Source organism: Adiantum capillus-veneris, chromosome 2 (assembly GCF_014529385.1).
Source record: "Adiantum capillus-veneris isolate H3 chromosome 2, ASM1452938v2, whole genome shotgun sequence".
NCBI classification, from domain to species: Eukaryota; Viridiplantae; Streptophyta; class Polypodiopsida; order Polypodiales; family Pteridaceae; genus Adiantum; species Adiantum capillus-veneris.
In genome coordinates, this window is record NC_140932.1 from 75,512,118 (window position 1) to 75,526,784 (window position 14,667).

The 14,667-nt window shown below is 47.6% G+C and overlaps 1 protein-coding gene across 2 annotated transcripts in view; it reads left to right on the top strand.

The window, feature by feature from the left end:
* Nucleotides 1–506: 506 nt before the first annotated feature.
* The window catches only part of LOC147463001 (major pollen allergen Ole e 10-like), a 76,962-nt gene continuing 62,801 nt past the window's right edge, over nucleotides 507–14,667 (top strand). The window contains exons 1-3 of one of the 2 annotated variants that reach the window (XM_086486619.1): nucleotides 507–677; nucleotides 758–848; nucleotides 916–1,081. In XM_086486619.1, the coding sequence (XP_086342745.1) occupies nucleotides 547–677; nucleotides 758–848; nucleotides 916–1,081 (388 nt within the window). In that variant the 5' untranslated portion in view covers nucleotides 507–546. Of the gene's footprint in view, nucleotides 678–757; nucleotides 1,082–14,667 lie in introns of both variants that reach the window. The other variant, XM_086486615.1, reaches the window with a different exon arrangement.

The following is a 14,667-nucleotide window of genomic DNA, read 5'->3' on the forward strand; positions in this document are numbered from 1 at the left end:
TGGGAAAGTGAAGGGATCGACGGTGGAAGTTTATTTCACCGTTTATCGCATGCCATTGAGATGAAAAAAATAGGGTTCCTTTGCGTCTGCGTTGTAGTGGCCTGTTGAACCCACGACCTCCCCCTCTGCACCCTATTCATCCTAGCTAGCACGTGTTGATGCACAACAAGCGAGGTCGTTATAATTTCCTACCCCCCCTTTGCACGGCGATTGGATGACCCAAATCACGCTCGCCTTGCCGATCATTCACCTGCCATTTGTCCCTCGACTCTGACCCTGCGTCACTTATGACGAGGATCGCCGATTCCCACTCAGGCAGTCAATGCCAAGCAGGGTTATAAAAAAACCGGGGTGGGGTATATTTTAACCGGCTGAAATCCTAAAATCCCGCTTAGATTTTAAGCTTAGGTTGAAGAAAACTGGGAAATTTTCACAAGTAGCCCCTTATTTTCTTTGTTATGAAAGATGTATTTTTCTAGCCCTGCCGGCACTGCCAAGTCGTACTGGTCAACTGCCACGTATGGCGGGCATCTCTAAAAAATTAAAATGCCAAAAAACCGGAGTCACGTAAATTCTGAGTCAATTAATTTGCTGGTGCCTGAAAGCATCAATGGCAATCTATGCAGCTCTGCATTTAGCTTTGCTCCTCTTAATGATCCCGCCATCGCCATTTGCAGGTCTTCTTGCCCGGTCTTTCAGGAAGCTCTCGTTATGACATCCTACTGTCATTAAATTAACCATGCTTTAATTTCTACAGCTGCTGGTGGCTTGGAAGAGGATCTCAATGTGATGGGTGGGCTGATCTTCGACATTCCGATTCGACAAAGCATAACCCCAAAGAACAGTTGGTGCGTGGCGAAAAGTTCGATCGATGATTCCACTCTTCAATCAGCTCTAAATTATGCTTGTGGCCAGACTACTGCAGACTGCAGCGCTATCAGGCTTGGTGCTCCATGCTTTCTCCCAAACACAATTTTTCATCATGCCTCCTATGCCTTCAATAGCTATTACCAGATGAATGCCAAGGGTGCCGGCACCTGCTCTTTTGGTAGTGCTGCCACATTAACCACAGAAGATCCCAGTGAGTAAACGCATGTGCTCTCTAAGTACCAGAATGGCGAAATCAAAGTGATGTGCATGTGCCTCCGTTTGTTTGAGAGAGAGAGAGAGAGAGAGAGAGAGAGAGAGAGCCTTATTAATGTCTTCTAGAGGCCGAAGTCAGTCTATCTATTCTATATATTAAGCTGAGAGATATTCAGGGGGCCACTTGGCACAATTTCCTTTATCCGGCAGTGTGGCCCTGCATCTCCTGCTACAGTGTGCACGCAGGGGGAGAGAGAGAGAAAGAGAGAGGCGGCCGAAGGCCGCAGGCCACACTAGTGAGACATAATGATGTACATGTGTGTGTCCTTTGGGTATCTAGAAAAAAGGACAAATGTGATGAAAATGAACTTGCTAAACCTGATCAAAAAAGCTATATGCATAGGGCAGTACAACCATCATATGCAAAGGACTAGCTAGCTCCATTTGGTACCAAAATGGGGGTATAGTATGTCATTAGAAATCCCGCTGTATCTCCCTCTGTTTGGCCTGCTCATGTTGTAGTCGAATCTCTCGGAGGGTGTTATGGGGCGTCTACGGGCTCGAACAATCTCTGCTTGCTCTAGGGTGACCACTGTTTGAATGTGGGCGGGTGGGATCAGTGTAGCTCTTTGAAAGAAGTCCGTGAGCTATGACTGTTGCTGGTCTCTCGACTCCAATAGCACTCCAAGTGTGTGCTGTTTCGTGAAAAGGGTTGTATATCGCATAGTAACAAGGAATGGCCATTTTCAGGTCCTCGTTCCCCATTCCCATCCCAATTTCCCGTTCTGAATCCCCTTCCGTGTTTCAAACGTGAGTATCCGAAACAGGGAATGGCATTTCATGCATGTTGCCGTTCCCCGTTCCCCGTTCCGATTTCCCGTTCCTGGTAACTATGGTATATCGGCCTTGTATGCTCTCATATGCTGGCCACCCCATGTCCACATACCTTGCATTTCATCAAATCTTTGTGAATACGTGCAACCTGCTCAACCTCAAGCTCTAGTCTATAAGATAATACTTTGAGCTGTCCAATCGGCAGCTTAGCACTATGTGTTGTCCTATAAATGTCCATATATCTGGGCTGTTCAATGAAGCCACTTGAATAGTTATGAAGTGTTTTCTATAATACCACACCCTTGATGGAAGAGGTTTTCTTGGGTGTATTCCATGTCTCTTGGATGTATAACTGCCAGAGATTGTGCCTGATCATCCCGTTTTTCTCACTATGTGAGAGGTGTATGAATGGTGAGTCTAGATCATACTGAAGTCATGGGATCCAAACCATGTGTGCTGATCTAGTGAGTCATGTGTGCATACCATGATCTACTCTCACCTCCCTCTTCTAGCTGCCTAGATGCCTCGAAAGCTCTGCATGAGAGTTCATTCTGTGGTTGTATCTCAATCTTCGGTTGAAGCATACTGTTTGAAAGAGAGCCTCCGCTAACATGGATGGTGTGTCCAGCTCCGCTTTGATTATGTCATGTGGGATGAAGGGCTTGTTGTGGATGTTGCGGGAGATCATCATGAGTTGTGGCCTCTCTAGGGCTGGAATCTGAAAACGCTGGGCTGATTCTGCTGCTGAAGCTGGTGATGTGTTGATGGCTGAAAAATGTTGAAGATGCTTGTGCTGCAGGTACTTGTACTGCGGATCGTGGATGCTTGTATGGAGGGCAATAATTTATGCTTTGGAAGGGACCCCTAGGGTCACTTATATATGGGATTAAAGTTGGGTCGAGCAATCTCATAAAAAATTCCACCATTTGGTAATTGCTGGCTAAAATGTCACTTTTAATAAGTTGATGAACTACTAACAAGAGGTACTCTGTATGTAGTTGTTACCTAGGCTTGGTACTAATGGTGTTGTATGGGAACACTACCCAGTGTCTACACCTAGAAGACACTGGCTGTGCTCGTGTAATCAGAGGGTATGAAGTTACTCTAAAGTGCCTGGACATGCACGTCTTGCATATAGCCTGACAAGGGTGCGAAAACACTTCTTAAGCTGTCCTAAACCATAGAAGTGGGAGTTAGCTTGTCCACATGCACATGGGGTTGTGCACGTGACAATAGTTCATCAACATCAGCGTTTATCATTCACCATTTCAACATTCTAGCATTTTGTGCAAGTAATCTAAAGCAAGTAATCCCTTGCCAGAGTGAGAGGATCCTTGAGGGTGGTTGGGACTTGACATGCGATGTCATCTCTCTCTCTCTCTCTCTGCGCCTTTCTATCACCCAAGTGTGGTAGATTGGTTATGCCATTTCCCTCTTGAGCTCAACTCCTCGTCGGCTAGATATTTAAGGTCTCTTGGGATAGTTTCCTATGACATTAAAACTCTCTTCTTCTCGGGCGTGTGTGTCGGTGTGCTAATAAAAAGAGGAAAATGGTATAACCTTTTTATCATCCAAGTTTGGTAGATTGGTTATGCCATTTCCCTCTTGAATAACAGGTCTTGAGTTCAACTCCTCGTCGGCTAGATCTTTAAGGTCTCTTGGGATAGTTTCCTACGACGTTAAAACTCTCCTTCTTCTTCTTCTGTGTGTGTGTGTGTGTGTGTGTGTGTGTCTCTCTCTCTCTCTCTCTGTTTCTCTCTTGCATCGAGTTTAGTTCTCTCAAGTGAAGTAAAAGGGACCTCGTGTTCATGTGAAGTACTAGATTTGAAAATCCTTAAACCCTTCCGTTGCACCCGACATTGGTATTAGAGCTTTGGACATGCTTCAACTTCGCGAACTCAAGGAAAGAATCAAGAACCAAATGAACCTCTCCCAGATGTTCTCTCTCGATTTTCGATGAACGGATACACGAAGATGGAGATCTTGCGTACCAAGATCTGCTTGCCTCGTATGTGGATATGGAAGGAGTTGGAGAAAGGATCCCTAACCCTCTTTTGAATTCACATTTTTATTTAGCGTGCATCCACTTTTGTCGATATGGAATTGGAAATACCTCCAAGTACCCTTACCTTTCATCTTCACCCTCAATGTTTTCACGACAGGACTATCCAAGTGGTAGTACTTGCTCGCAAGGCAGAGTTAGCATCAAGGCTGGTTTTTAGTGACAATTTAAGGTTGCCTATTAACTTGTATGGTCCGTGTTTACATCGCAACAATACCTACATCTATGGTACCCATCGGTTTGGAGGCGTTTTCATCGGTTTATGCATCCGCAAGCATCAAGAGCATCCAAAAGTATAGAAAAGCATCCAAAACACAGAAGTTCAGTAGTTGTGCCTCGCCTTTAACGGGGGGGATGTCACGTGCGCATTGCACTTGAGCAAGATGGACATGCTACTCTGCCTTTGGGGCTATTCTATGGGGCCTTTCCAGTTTTGACATCAACAAACGATGGGACCTTGTCAGCTAACCCTTCACTCGATTTCTTGGCGACCCCATGTTGTCTTAGAGATGGCTTGTTTTCGGGTTCATGTCCGGTTTCTTGCGGCACGTGGTACAAATGCTCGAGACTCTACAGTGAGGATACTTTCCACTTTGTGGTCGGGACCAACAGGACTGGACCTTGGGTTCTACACTTGGTTGGCTATGGACTCAGGCCCTTGAGTTCTCTCATCACACGGGGGACCTCGGGATCACAGATTTGGTGCAGACTTTGTGGCCATTGGCCAAGCTCATAGTGAACTTCATGAAACCGGCCCGTAGGGCGGTGAACTTTAGCTTTCACCCGAATCCTTACTTGATAAACTTTACTTGAACTTTACAACACAGAGAAACTTCACGAGTAAACCTGTGATTGCAATTAACACTCCGAGCAAAGCTTGGCTTGGCAGCTAGAGCGCTCCAAAGTAGAGAACGACACCCTGTAGGCCCCAAGAACTAGCGCCCCTTTCGGTTTTTTAAATTCTTATTAAACTTAGGAGAAAAACCTGCAAATTCCTACGAGCTGTCCCGCTTTTACCGGGCTGAAAATGGCCTACTCTTGCCCGATTTTGGCAGCATGACCGCAGAGGACCGCAGTAGGAGACTTCACAGACAAAATTCCCGTGCAAAAGGTGACTTTCCCGGTGCATTCGAGCATTTTCCCAAACCTGGCGAGAATCTGCAGCACGCTGAATTCTCTGTTTTCTGCCCCGAAAATGCACCAGATCACCTGTACATTGATCCCCTGCTCTTGGGGATATTAAGGATCAATTAGAGTCAAAACCCTAAAAATGCAAAAATACACAGCAGGCTGTAATTTACTGTTTCGGGCTCCGTTTCACGTGCCGATCGCATCCGTAGCAAGCCCTTGAGCTCCTACACCTATAGGGCTACTTACCCTTTGAGTTGGACGAGATTTCTTGCGTGAAATCTCTCCGAGTTCACTTGTACCTGCGAGGGATTAGCAATTAGCTAATCCAATACCTATGCAAGAGGCTCTTGCCTTGGCAAACGTGCATCCACACAACTATACATACAGATAAAAAGGCCTCGAGCGGGGCATCATGTTTCTGTATTCAAAGGGGAGAGAGGCGCACGAGAGTGGAATCATTGTGCTACATAAGACAAGAGAGAAGGCGAGCTTTCCATCATAGCTGTGATCACCTACACCCACTACTCACACACACTGGAGTTCGTTTGTGTGCAGAATCAGCCTCCTCTCTCAATTTGGGCGCCCCCTCTTCATGCAAGTATGGAAATTCGACCCGGTGTTGCCATGTGTCCACTTTGCCTCTTTTGAGTCATTTTTCTAGTACCCACTAACTTATAAGTGTCGCGTGGGGCCTAACTGACTTTGAACTGAGCCTAGGCACCCTTTTATTGCCCAGATTTCAGTGCCGATTGGCCCGACCATCTCGTGGCGACCTGGCCTTCACTGCTGCGGGTGAAACTCTAGGCCGTCGGCCATTTCACACTAGCCACACAATGTCCATCCATTTATGACTTGAAAAAGAGGGTCCCCAAAAATCAAATAAAAATCAAAGGAAAGAAACCAACAACTTAGATTAGTGGTTCCACAGCCTCGTGACATACTTGCAATCGCAAAGGTTCTTGATTGCATGCCAGATATACATGCCATAGATGATTTTGTGTGGTTAGTACCCTTTTATCATCACATGTATCCACAAGAAAGGTCATGTAACATAGATACAAATGACTTAATGAAACCTTCATAATTTTTCCATTTCTATCTATGATAGAAGAGAACATTATACCTTTAGCATTTGTAGAGCAGATATATAGGTTGTAACCCAAAGGCCTCAAGGTAAAGCTGTAATACATTCGGTGATTCTAGCAGTTCACTCTCTTCCATCCACTTTGCATCGAGAAAGACAGTAGACCACAAACGCAAGATATGGTGAAGAGGGGGCGATCAGCTTCCCCGACTACCAGAGCAGAAGACCCAATACAATCAGATGTGTGGAAGTGGATACCTCCTTGGCCCCATAAATAGGTGCCCAAGGGGAGGTAGGGCAAAGCCTAGAAAAATTTCCCACAACCCAACAAGAAAATGATATATGCAAATATATGAGGGCGCCCGGACAAAAGTGGGCTGCCGGCTCGAGTTTGGCGGACCGGGTACAACCTAGACTATTGGTGGCCAGCCCGGAGATATACTAGCCGTACAAAGTATGCCCTAGACCTGTGTGAAGAGCAGAGTGGTGTAAATCTAACACCCCCTCTCAGCACCTGATGTTGAACAAACTACGTGAAGCCAAAGATGTGAGGCAAATGATGAAGATGTCTGCTGCGATGTCCACTGAAGGACAATATTCCAGCGAACTCCTTGAGTGTAGTAGCAATCTGGGGTGTCCCGATCGCCAAGAAATCTCCATGTGTGAAGTGCCGTCATGAGCAGTGTAGCAAATCGCTGTACTCCGCTGATACAGGGTGAAGATACTGCGTGAAGGTCTCGAACTGTGTGAACAATTCCTTGTCGTGAAAGAAGTGCCAATAGGCTTGTAAGTGTGTTGCCCAATAAGACCTGTGGTGTCTGTAGTCAAACCGTCTGGAGAAAATGGAGAAGCCCAGGACCTGTCATGAGAATGATCGGAAGCGTGTCAATGCATGAACCTGCAACTCAGTGTGGCTAGGTGGCTAAGCTGTGAAAAACTCCAAGAAGGCCAGATGTAGCAATCTGCGCCGTAAACTCCTCTGAATTAAGGAAAGCGAGACTAAGCAGTTTGCACTGTAGAAGCTACCGTAAGCTGCAACAGTCACCGATAAACTGCACGGACCACCAGTGGATGGTATCCTGTTAGTAGGTAGGGTAATCCAAAATGAGGGGAAAACCAGACTCAACAGTCTGCACTGTGAAGTGCCTCTGAGAAGAGGTGTGGTCAGACCAAGCTGTTTGCACCATAATCATCCTATAGAAGTGGGGAAGTCTGGCCTATAGAAGTAGGGAAGCCAGACTGAGCAGTGTGCATTGTCTTGCCTGTATCTCCTGCCTCCAATCCTCCGATGTCAACCAAAACAGAATCTGCTCCAGCAACGCCACCAAACCGCATCTCGGTGTGGCTCTCAATGTGAATGAGCTGGGAGTGGCCTATTGCCTAGGTCGGGAGATAAGTCTGTTGTAAGGTTACCGAGGGTGAGTGTAAGAAACTCTCAAGGTAGCATTTCAGATGATCAGGAGTGTAGAAGAGCAACTGCACTAATATCCAAGCCAAGCTCCGGGTGACTACGGATGTAGTCGCGGGATGCCTGATCTCCTGTATCTTGCGGGTAAACTCTCCGAAAGAGTCCAAAGCACTGAAGTCCCACTCCAGTCTGTAGATCCAAGCAATGAACCTGTCCAAGAAGAGATCCAAGATCCTCTGCCTACGTCCATGTAGATGCTCCTGTGTAAAAGTGATCTGACGTGTCGAGGTCAAGGTGCCATGAGCATGGCCATATCTCATGTGAACTCCTCTGATGAGTGCATAGGTGTGTCCATAGCAAACCACAAGTCATCACCCCCTCTAGAGTGCGCAACCGCCGAATGGAATGAATGGATCTCCCAAGGATCAAGGAACAGGATTTCACGTCTCCGTAGAAGGTACCATCTCCAAAGCTGTAGCAGTCCAAGATAACCGCTCAGACAACCACCGGATGGTGTCTTGACAAGCAAGGGAGTGAACAACCGCACAAAAGGCAAAAAATCAGCCTGCTGTCCGCCCAAAAAACGCTGCTGTAACAGAGAATTCAGCATGCCTGTATGCCATCAATCGGTATGGGAGCGTCGTAGAGGTTGCGGGTTAGGGGTCCTTGCACTTCTCAGCCATCGGAGGGCTGAAAACAGAGAAAAAAAAAGCAAGTAAATAATGCCAGCAAAGTGCCGATTTTGTGTAGATACATGAACAAGGTGTAGATCCGCAGATGCCAGGCGGTGTAGGAGACTCCCGTGAGTGCCTTGGCCGCTCCCGTGTATGCAAGAGGCTTAGCGTTTGCTGAAAATGCTACAACCTCAGAAAACAAAGCAACTTCTGAAAACGCAGATCTGGTTCAGAAAACGCAAGGCTGAAGTGATGCCTTGGGGTGCGTTTCTCTGCAAGGAGGGGGCGCCAAGAGAAGGATCAGCAAAGCAAGGCCAAAAACGTTGGCTGAACTGCAAAAACACTGCTGATCCCAAAAATACTAGGCTGATGTGATCTTGGAAGGAGTACCTGATGCGGGTATGCGCCTTGGATCATCAAGAGCCTGAAGGTGCTGATACCATGTGATGCCTAAGCTTTGATACCATGTGAGGGTGCGCATGTGCGGAAGCGTGAGAGAGGAGAGAGAGAGAGACAGTAGACCACAAACGCAAGATATGGTGAAGAGGGGGCGATCAGCCCCCCTGACTACCAGAGAAGAAGAGCCAATACAATCAGATGTGTGTGGAAGTGGGTACCCCCCTAGCCCCATAAATAGGTTCCCAAGGGGAGGTAGGGAAAAGCCTAGAAAAATCCCCCACGACCCAACAAGAAAATGATATATGGAAATATATGAGGGCGCCCGGACAAAAGTGGGCTGCCGGCCCCAAACTCGGGCGGCCGGACTAGGTACAACCTAGACTATAGGTGGCCAGTCCGGAGACATACTAGCTGTACAAGTATGCCCTAGACCTGTGTGAAGCAGCACAGTGGTGTAAATCTAACAATACCGTTGTGCAACTTTTCCCTTTTCTTATGTGCCAAAATTTGCTAAGGCACCAAGATCTCATCAAGGTCCTCAACTTCCGGTTGATCCTCATCTAGCATATCTTCTGGCACATCTCTCATGAAAGGTCTTAGAAGACTCACATGAAACACATTATGAATCTTCCAAGTATCTGGCAATTTCAACCTTCCACATGCATAATTTGAAAGTGGAACATAGAGAGAATGTTTGCTCATTGCATATGCTTTTTGGATAACTTTGAGTGTGTCAAGAAGTATCGCAAGGTGTGATGATGTGTTTTGACAACAAAGTCAGTACCTAGTAGGTGGTGCTTCTAACTAGATAGTAGAAAGTGCATGAATGATTAAACTAAGAGTATCAATAAGTAAAAATGACAAATCTTATGTAATTGAGCTGTGAAGAATGGAGACACCACTTGCGGGACACGTCACCTCACCCCTACGCGGGCACGCCGCCCCTGGCGCTGTCTCACCGGCCAAAAACCGCCGCGATATGCCCCACTGGGCCACTCGTCACCTGCAGCGCCAGCTCAAAGCGCCCGTGAGGGCCGACGTCGCCTACGCCATAACCAAGAACTCACGGAGCTCCTACACACCTTCATGCTCCCAAATGGCGCCTTTTTTCGGCTCTTATACCCCATGTCGCCGTGCCTGCACCCCGCATGTGGGTTTACTTTTCCGTCACGTGGCGCCCCTCAGCTCATGGCCTTTAACTCCTTAAAATCCCTCCAAAAAAACCCTTCAAAAATACCTTGGGAATAAAAATTTCCCTCTTTCTCCAGAGCATTGCTCCTTTCTGCCTACTGATGGTATGCTCGAACCAGAAAAACCCACTGAAAGCTATCATTGTGGATTTCAACCTGCTCCCCCTTCACCACTTCCTGAGCTTTCCGAGGATGCAAACCGGAGTCGTCAAAACTAACCAAAATCACCTGGAATCTCACCACCGTCAAATGCTCCCTTCTTTCCCAGGCCGGAACTCGGCACCCGGAACTCAGAATCACGTGCGGTCGATTTCGACTAACTCCCCATAGTGCACACCATCCATGAGACACCTGGCGTGCTCCAGAAAACACCAGATGGCTCATTCTCCAATGCAATCAAGTGGGCTCAGACCCGGCCCTCGGAAAATCTTCTAACGGCCATAACTTGCTATCCAGAGCTTCGATTCGCAATCCGAAAAGACAGGCATGCTCCGTAACTTGAGCTCTACACATGTATGCAGCACTGACACCAGCCCGGGCCACGTGTCCCGAGCTGCCCTGTCCGTCGGGGATCTGCTACACACTCTAGCTTTAAGCTTCAGTATCTTGCACACCGGGGCTCCGTTTGACGAGCCGTCTAGACCGGCTTCTAGAGCACACTGAGCACTACATTCCAGAGCACTGACTTGACATTTCGAGCACCTTCATCTTCCTTCCCATCTGGACCATCCCGTAGCACTTTTGGCCTAAAAAACCTCTTCAAGCATACATTCCCGCAACCCTTTGGCTACCTAGGGCCTTGGCACCTGCCCTAGCCTTCTGCACTGCACTTGCCCTCTGCCTCTGCCTGGCATAGACCATCTCCTAGCTTCGACCAACTTTGGCTGCACCATCGTCCTCCGAAACAAGAAAAGACAGACTAAGCAATCTGCACTGTAGAAGCTACCGTAAGCTGCAGCAGTCATCGAGAGACTGCACGGATCACCACCGGATGGCGTCCTGTTAGTAGGTAGGGTAATCCAAGATGAGGGGAAAGCCAGACTCAACAGTCTGCGCTGTGAAGGGCCTCTGAGAAGAAGTGTGGTCAGACCAGGCTGTCTGCACCGTAATCATCCTGTATGAAGAAGGGAAGCTAGACTGAGCTGTGTATGATCTCTAAGAAGAGGAAAGGCCATACCAATCTGTCTACGCCGTCTTGCCTGTATCTCCTGCCTCCAATCCTCCGGTGTCAACCAAAACAAAATCCACGCCAACAACGTCACCAAACTTGATCTCGTTGTGCTGGGAGTGGCCTACTGCCCAGGTCGGGGTATAAGTTTGTTGTAAGGTTACGGAGGGTGAGTGTAAGCAACTCTGAAGGTAGCAATCCAAATGATCAGGAGTGTAGAAGAGCAATTGCATTACCATCCAAGCCAAGCTCCAGGTGACTCGGGATGTAGTCGTGGGATGCCTGATCTCCTGCATCTCGCGGGTGAACTCTCCAAGAGAGTCCAAAGCACTGAAGTCCCACTCCAGTCTGTAGATCCATGCAATGAACCTGTCAAAGAAGTCTGTCCACCCAAGATGTTGGTGTCTTCTCTGGGAATGTCAGAATCCCATATGCCATGAGCAACAAACCACGAGTCATCACCCCCTCTGGAGTGCGCAACCGCCGAATGAGGGGCTAGAATGAATGGATCTTCTAAGGATCGTATGCCCGTAGATGATCAAGCCGATGTAAAAGCTACCGTGTACTGAAGCAGTCACCAATAGACCGCACGGATCGCCATCGGGGGGTGTCTTGTCAGGAGGTAGCCTCATCCTTAGCGAAAAACACAAGCCAAGAGGCTGCTGTCCACCCAAAAACACAACTGCGAGGTGATGAAAATGATGCTGTCCAGCAGATTTCAGCGTGCTCGTGCACTCCCGGCATGGTCCGGAGCGGTGCACAGTGTCTGGGGAGGGTGGGGAATCAAGATCACAGCCCCTTGTGGGCTGAAAACAGAGAAAACAGCAGTGCTTAATGGCTGAAAACTGATGTGTATGAAGAGGAATGTCGCCGGCAAAGCACTGGATGCTCAGCCGGGGAGCGGGGGCAAGCTCCATAGTGGGCGGGGCATAGTGTTCCCTTTCTCTAGCTGATAACGCAAGAGCTGCTTAGGTTGCCAGAAAAAACGCAGGTCCCTCAAAAAAGCAGGTGCCAGCCAAAAAATGCAGGTTTGAACTGGGATAGTTCCTGCGATGGAATGTCCCCTTGATGCTAGCGCTAGGTGTGGGGAGGGCAGGCCTGTAGGGGAAGAACAAAAACGCAGATGGCTGAGCATGTATTCGCCAAGGTAGGATCAAAACGTACGTACGGATTCATACCGTACCGTACGAACGTACTGTACGATCTGTACGGTACAAATCGATCCGTACAGAGCACTTTTTTTTTTTTTTTTTTTGGAAGATAAGCGTGGCTGAGGGTTTTTGATGCATTTTTGCCGACTTTTGGGCGACCAAACCAGTTCTCATTTGAGCTTTGATATGCCTGTTCAATCATCAATGTCGTCTAAACTTTGAAATCTCTTGCAGTAGTTAGAGAGTATGTGGTTGTCTTGTAAAACATGTCTTTTAATGTCTCTAAAAGTTGTTTCCCTCTCTTGTTTTTTATCAGAAATGTCCTAGAAAGTTTGGTAAATTGAGTTTTTTTTACAAGAGTAGTATTTTTACGTACATAAATTTTTTTCATGTACGGAACAACGTACAGTACGTACATATATGCCACGTACAGTACGTTCTGAACCACCTTGGTACTATTCACAATGAATGTTGTCCAGATGATGGCGCCATCCCTTTTGTGATGTGATCGCTGGCTGCTCTGATCCCTGGGAGGAGAACCGGTTGCAAGTGATGGAGCGCTGGTCTTAGACCATGAAGAGCTCGCTGCTGATACCATGTGAGTGTGCGTGTGTGGAAGTGTGAGAGAGGAGAGGGGAGAGAGAGATAGTAGACACAACACAGGTGTGGGGAAAGGGGGGTGATCAGCCCCCCACTGACCTACAACAGAAAATGCTGTTCTATGAGAGAGCCAGCGTGATGTACAAATGCCAGATGCTATATGAAGTGGGTACCCCCTGGCCCCATATATATGAGTGCCCAAGGGGATCGAGCAGTCAAGATATTGCCCCATGACCTAGCATGTAAATATATGAGTGGGTGCCCATACTAGGTGGGTAGCCGCCCCAAACCTGGGCAGCCAGACAAAAGTGCAACCCTATACATGGGTGGCCAGCCTGGAGACATACAAGCCGTACAAGTATGCCGTAGACCTATGTGAAGCAGCAGAGTGGTGTAAATCTAACAAAGGTTTGGGGCCAATGCTCTCTCGGGGTGGAACTCCGCCACTCCCCGTCTCGTGTGTCGTGTATCTCTTTTAGTTCAGTGTTATTTGAAGTGCTTAAAGTTGTTCAGCCTGTTCTTTTCCGTTGCCACATGGTGCCTGTTCTGTTACAGTGTTATTAGGGCTTTAGTCCTGTTCTTTTCTGAAAGCATACCAGTCCTATTACAGAGCAGACAGAGCAAACTGGTGCTTCCAAATTGTTTTCTCAAGAATCTGTGTGTCCCTGTCCCAAACTTATTAGCCACTCCCACCCTTAGTCCATCATACATCGGGGGCACGCCCATCTTCATCGCTTTGACTTACGGGACATAAGCCATAAAGAAACCAAGACCACATGGCGTTCATGGATTCGGCAATACGACGACATCTATGCTTTGGGGAACTAGGCAAAAGAATCAAAGATTTCTCGAGCAGCAAGATTTCTTAAAGATAATGCTATGCAATGCTGGTTTTCAATCGCGACACAATCACGCGCTCCAAGGACTTGGCAAGCTTTCAAGACAATATTTTCACGCAGTTATATGACTTCTCTCTTTGAAGTCCGGATCTTGTCAGAATTGGGCAACTTGAAAATGCTTGCCACAGAGACCATGGATGAGCGCCTTCTCTACCCACTTCTTAACCATAAATTCACTTGGTTGCTGGGGAAGCTTGGCAACCAGAGACTTGGTTTTCGTCATAAGTTGTGCAAAAGTCTCCTCTGGCTCGAGCATCATGTTGGCCAACTCATCCAAAACCTTCTCTTGGTAGTCACCTAGGCTGAAAGCTGCACAGAACTGCTGTCTTAAGGTTGCCCAAGTTGCAAAATGGTTCTCTGCAAACTGGCTGTACCATTTGTCTGCTAAGCCATCCAAGGTGAATTGAAAGAGTACCAAGTAAGCATCTTCTCTGTTAAGACCACGACCCCTACAGAGAGATACAAATCTCCTTGCATGGTCGTCAGCATCTTCTGAAGAGAGTCCTTTGAAGGTGGGAACTTGATGTTCACCTTGGCCAAAACACTTGCCAAAGCCTCCATGGCCCCTTGCTGAGCCTATTGCTCAATAGCCTTCTGTAGCAGAATAGGAGAGAGCTTTACTAGAGAAGGTGATTTGGAAGATGTGGAACCTGATGAAGGAATGGGTGATGTATGTGGAGGTATAAGTGATGAGGTTGATGGACTTCTACTAGGTACCAAGGGTCGTCTTCTGTTGTAGTACTTCAGAGGGCTCAATAGTGCGCTTTGACGCTCGACTGACCGCCTTGTATGTGTCATGCAGTGACCACCAATCCAACCGAGCTTTGGGCAAGAAAACTTGTACTGGTTGAAGACAGGTCTAGACTGTACTAGACTCAAGCTGGAAAAGAAACGAGGAGGGACTAGACCAGGGACGAGGACTGATTGGACCAGGCTAGAGAGACCAGACCAATTGGCCCAGGGCGAGATAGGACCAGACCAGAT